Source organism: Galeopterus variegatus, unplaced genomic scaffold, assembly GCF_000696425.1.
Source record: "Galeopterus variegatus unplaced genomic scaffold, G_variegatus-3.0.2 Scaffold2508, whole genome shotgun sequence".
NCBI lineage: Eukaryota > Metazoa > Chordata > Mammalia > Dermoptera > Cynocephalidae > Galeopterus > Galeopterus variegatus.
The window spans coordinates 296,063-298,888 of NW_007728619.1; the positions used below are offsets into that span (position 1 = coordinate 296,063).

Genomic DNA, 2,826 nt, shown 5'->3' on the forward strand with positions numbered 1-2,826 from the left:
CTTCTTCCTCTATATTGCTGATCAATCCAGCTCAGACCCAAATCCTACTCCCACATTGTGTACCAAAATACTTCTAGGTGCTCAGCAAAACCATATGGAGTCCTCACTTCAAAGGCATACCAGTGGTCAACTTCATTTCGAGGTAAACATAAGTAATTTTCTAAACACACACAGAGCTGTCCACAAAAAGAATTACGATGAATAAAATTTTCTTCCTCCACACCCAAGAGACAACAGATCTGCTGGCACCTTGATCTTGGACTCCGTAGCCTCCAGAACTGTGAAAAATAAATGTTGGTTGTTTAAGCCAAAAAAATTTTTTTTCGTCCTCTCATTATACTTATGTGTTCTGAAACCTTTAATAGAGTTTTCACTTTTATTTTCAATTTAACCCAAATCTATGACTACGGTTAGTCTCCTCATTTATGCATTCATTCATTGAATAAATATTTATTGAGAACACAGTGTGACATACACAGATCTAGGCACTGGAGATACAAAAAGTGCTCCTGTCTTCAATGGCTGACACACTGAGCCATTTCTAGCCCACCACACCTAGCCTTCTTCACACCTGTCCTAGCAAGAGGCCACATTGGATATAGAAAGTGCTCCTGTCTTCAATGGCTGACACACCGAGCCATTTCTAGCCCACCACACCTAGCCTTCTTCACACCTGTCCTAGCAAGAGGCCACATTCTCTTAATGTCCCTAGAGCATGGCCTTCTTTCTCCACCATGGACAGACCACTCATAGCCATAAGGGTGTCATAATCACCACTGTGCCTTTCTGAATTCCTACACCGGAGAGAAATGTTCTTGTCCAAGATAGAGTAATGCTTGGGTCCACAGCCCTAGCCCACTGCATGACTGTGTTTGGACAACAGAATATTCCTATGTCGGTAGAGGACTAGTGTTGCAGTAGAGAGAGCCCAGGCTTTGAGTCAATGAGAACTTGGTTTGAATTCAGATTCCGGTACTCCCCAGCTTTTGACAAGTTACTTAATTTCTGAAGTCCTGTTTCCCTCCTCTGTGAAATGGGTACAGTGACTCCCACACAGCAGGGTGGTCCTGAGAATCAATGATCATACAGCAGGTGCTCAACTCTTGTTTGCGTTCCCAGGGGCACCACTGGAGAATTAATGAGCATGAATTCAACCATCACAGCCTGGGGAAACGAAACCACAACAGCAAATGGCAGTGCTGAGGCCAGGCCTTGTGACAAGCATACCCTGACCATGCACCTGCTGATCATCATCGTTTCCCTGGTCGGGCTGGCAGGAAACGCGGTGGTGCTCTGGCTGCTGGGCTTCCGCATACACAGGAACGCCTTCTCCGTCTACATCCTCCACCTGGCTGCGGCTGACTTCCTCTACCTCTGCTTCCGGATTATACATTCCCTAAGGAAACTCATCGGCTTTTTCCGTCATGTTTCTGTCTCCCTCCCTGGGATCTTCAATGCTATTATAATTTTTCCCTACATCATGGGCCTGAGCATCCTCACCGCCATCAGCATCGAACGCTGCCTGTCTGTCCTGTGCCCCATCTGGTACCGCTGCCACCGCCCCAATCACTTGTCAACTGTCATGTGTGCCCTGCTCTGGGCCCTGTCCCTGCTACTGAGTGTCCTTGAAGGAAATCAGTGTGGTTTCCTGTTTGGGAATTATGACAATGATTGGTGTCAAATAGTAGACTTCATCGCTGCAGGGTGGCTGATTTTTTTATGTATGGTTCTGTGTGGATCCAACCTGGCCCTGCTGGTCAGGATCTTCTGTAGGTCCCGGCGTATGCTACTGACCAGGCTGTATGTGACCATCCTGCTCACAGTGCTGGTCTTCCTCCTCTGTGGCCTGCCTATAGGCCTCTTCTGGTTTCTGTTGTCTTGGATTGAAAATGATTTTTACCCATTCTCTTGTCATTTGTATCGTGTTGCATCTGTTCTGAACGCTGTTAACAGCTGTGCCAACCCCATCATTTACTTCTTCGTTGGCTCCTTTAGGCAGCGGAGGGGCAAGACCCTCAAGCTCATTCTTCAGAGGGCTCTGCAGGACAGTCCGGAGGTGGATGAATGTGAAGGCAGCCTTTCTCAGAATACCCTGGAGCTGTCGGTAAGCGGATGGGGGAAGTGATGAAGAGCCTCTCTCCTTGGTTGGTCAGAGGTGACTTTGAGAGTCAACACTGTCCTGCCACACTTGACAGTTACCAGCTCTTCTCCCAGCCTTAAGCTTCTGAAATGTCTTAGTGATTCCAACATTGATTTATCTTAACCTGGTCTTTTTGTTTTTCTTAGAGAAAGCAATCTGAGATAAGAATGTTTCCATCTTTCTTAACATTCTAAATAAACTTCTCATGTTATCTTCCTCTGAATCTTATTGAATGCTTTTCTTTGCAATTTTCATCACAATGGAAAGAATCCCTGTCCAAAATCATAAATCCCTTTTTAATGACTGTTTTCTACCTGACAGTATAGAAAAAGAAATATTTTTTTCTCTTAGACTATGTTCCCCTGAGAATCATGTCCGGTTCTGTGGTTGGGGCATTGCTGCAGGTAGAAAGCTTGGTTCTGAAAAAATGAGTTCTTCTGCCTCTAAATTTCATTGAGTTCTTTGAGTTTGGGAAAAAAAATAGTGTCCTTAGAGACAGATTCTATTCACATAAGAACAGTCCAGGAGCTTGGGTTTAGGAAAAGTCCTCTGGTGGCATTAGTTTATGACATGGTGACAGGTTGGCCTCTAAATCTCATTGAGTTCTTTGAGTTTGGGAAAAAATAGTGTCCTTAGAGACAGATTCTATTCACATAAGAACAGTCCAGGAGCTTGGGTTTAGGAAA

The 2,826-nt window shown here is 45.0% G+C and overlaps 1 protein-coding gene across 1 annotated transcript; it reads left to right on the forward strand.

Moving 5' to 3' along the window:
• The first annotated feature begins 1,127 nt into the window (after positions 1-1,127).
• Positions 1,128-2,363, forward strand: LOC103598114 (mas-related G-protein coupled receptor member X2-like). Its single transcript, XM_008582055.1, has one exon. The coding sequence runs from the start codon at positions 1,139-1,141 to the stop codon at positions 2,123-2,125; it is 987 nt and encodes a 328-aa protein (XP_008580277.1). The 5' UTR covers positions 1,128-1,138; the 3' UTR covers positions 2,126-2,363.
• Positions 2,364-2,826: the final 463 nt, after the last annotated feature.